This window comes from Neophocaena asiaeorientalis, unplaced genomic scaffold (assembly GCF_003031525.2).
Source record: "Neophocaena asiaeorientalis asiaeorientalis breed wild unplaced genomic scaffold, Neophocaena_asiaeorientalis_V1.1 scaffold3185, whole genome shotgun sequence".
NCBI lineage: Eukaryota > Metazoa > Chordata > Mammalia > Artiodactyla > Phocoenidae > Neophocaena > Neophocaena asiaeorientalis.
In genome coordinates, this window is record NW_020172918.1 from 1 (window position 1) to 1,570 (window position 1,570).

At 58.7% G+C, this 1,570-nt stretch overlaps 1 protein-coding gene across 1 annotated transcript; it reads right to left on the reverse strand.

Moving 5' to 3' along the window:
- Window positions 1–7: 7 nt before the first annotated feature.
- On the reverse strand, window positions 8–1,564 carry SPEM3 (SPEM family member 3). Its single transcript, XM_024742022.1, has 3 exons — window positions 1,181–1,564; window positions 966–1,023; window positions 8–847 (listed from the first exon to the last, which is right to left on the reverse strand). Exons 1-3 carry the CDS (start codon window positions 1,307–1,309, stop codon window positions 540–542), a joined length of 495 nt encoding a protein of 164 aa, XP_024597790.1. The 5' UTR covers window positions 1,310–1,564; the 3' UTR covers window positions 8–539.
- Window positions 1,565–1,570: the final 6 nt, after the last annotated feature.

Genomic DNA, 1,570 nt, shown 5'->3' on the forward strand with positions numbered 1-1,570 from the left:
TCTGAAAGAAACAAGGGGCAGATAAAGAGTGCATGGTGGATGCATGGTGCATGGTGAGCTCCGGGCACTCGTGGGAGAATGGAGGCAAGGTTGAGAAGGTGCAGCATCCTTGGGGTACAGGAATTTGGGGTAGACTGGAGTCTGGGGGTCCGTGTTTCTCTTCTCAGATCTGCAAGGAAGGAAGCTGCAGTAAGGGAAGGTCTTGGACTGTTCAAATTTGTCTTTGGCATCATTTGAGACCTTCCATTCCATATTCCCCATATTCTGGGCCTGGGCGGAAGTGTGCTCATGGGCGTGGCCTCAGGAGCAGATCTCAGAATGGGGGATGGGTGTGCTCAGTGGGGTGGGCTGAGGAGAAGGTCTGGGCCTTGGCAGGTGCTTGGGCAAGGGGCTGAACTGGGGGGCGGGTCTGGGCCCGGGCTGGGGACTGGGCTGGGTCAGAGTCTGGGGTCTTAGTCTTGGTCTCTGGGGGCAGGCAGAGAGGAACCACGTCCACCTTGCTCATCCTGTGGAGCTTGGAAGATGTCTCTTACCTGGAGTTAAAGTTGGCTTGGGACTTTAAGACTGACCGGAGGTGCCTCCCCAGCTCTCACTACCCGCTCCTTCCACAGTCCCCGTGGAGCCTCCGTGGAAGCCGCAGCCCGTCCATACTGAGGCGGCATCCGGCAGCACTTAGGAGCCTTCTCATAGTTTTTGTCTGGTATCCAGGAGTCAAGGTGGTTTGGGTGCCCGAGCAAGAAGCTTGGGCCATGGCGGAAGCGGGAAGAAACTCTTGAGCACAGGTTCTTGGGATCCACGGAGCAGCGCATGCGCATGCGATGGCTGCCTACACAGCTGGCTTGCTTGTCTGCGGGGAAAGGCCAGATGTGTCAGGGCCTGGGTTCCTGAGGGCCTGAGAATCAAGGCAGGGATAGAAGAAAGGGGACAGGCCCACATCCCATGAGCCCACGCTGGCGCCCACTCACCTTTGGGGAAAAGACGTTTCAAAAGTGCCCGCAAGAATCTCTTTAGATGCCTCCAGAGCTGAGGGAAGAAGGGGAGGGGTGAGGCCGGGCGCAGGGTGAGCCCTGAAATCCAACCCTTGTCCGGCCACACCCCAGCAGCCCTCCCACCTCAGCCCCTTCTAGACCCCAGGGCTCCCCCAACCCCGCTGCACATATCCTGCCCTGACCATAATCACCATGTTGATCCCCACGTTGACGAAGATCAAGCTGACCAGGAGCAAAACAATTGAGTCTCCTAGCTCCTGGCATTTCCTGGGGATGGTGCCCGAGCACGGCTCGGCTCGGTAGAGGGCTCGCTCACCCATGGCCGGGGGTCCAAGGACTGCCTGGGTCCCCTGGCCTCCACATAGTCACTGTGAGCCAGACTGGGTCATAATGGGGCAGGTGGTGAGGTCACAGTGAGGGAGGGGGGCGAAAAGGAGGACCCAGGGTAGCATTCCCTGGTAACCAGGGTCAGGTAAGCTGAGCCTGGACAGTCAAACACGGCCGGTGGCCGGCACACCTCCCCTCGAGTGGTCATTCATTTGCTCACCACCCACTGACTCACTTGTTCAAATGACACATTC

Coding starts and splice junctions, on each gene's coding strand:
- SPEM3 (XM_024742022.1), bottom strand. CDS start 1,309: ATGGGTGAGCGAGCCCTCTACCGAGCCGAGCCGTGCTCGGGCACCATC. Junction 1,024..1,180: donor TCAACGTGGGGATCAACATG/GTGATTATGGTC, acceptor TTCTTCCCTCAG/CTCTGGAGGCATCTAAAGAG. Junction 848..965: donor GAAACGTCTTTTCCCCAAAG/GTGAGTGGGCGC, acceptor CTTTCCCCGCAG/ACAAGCAAGCCAGCTGTGTA.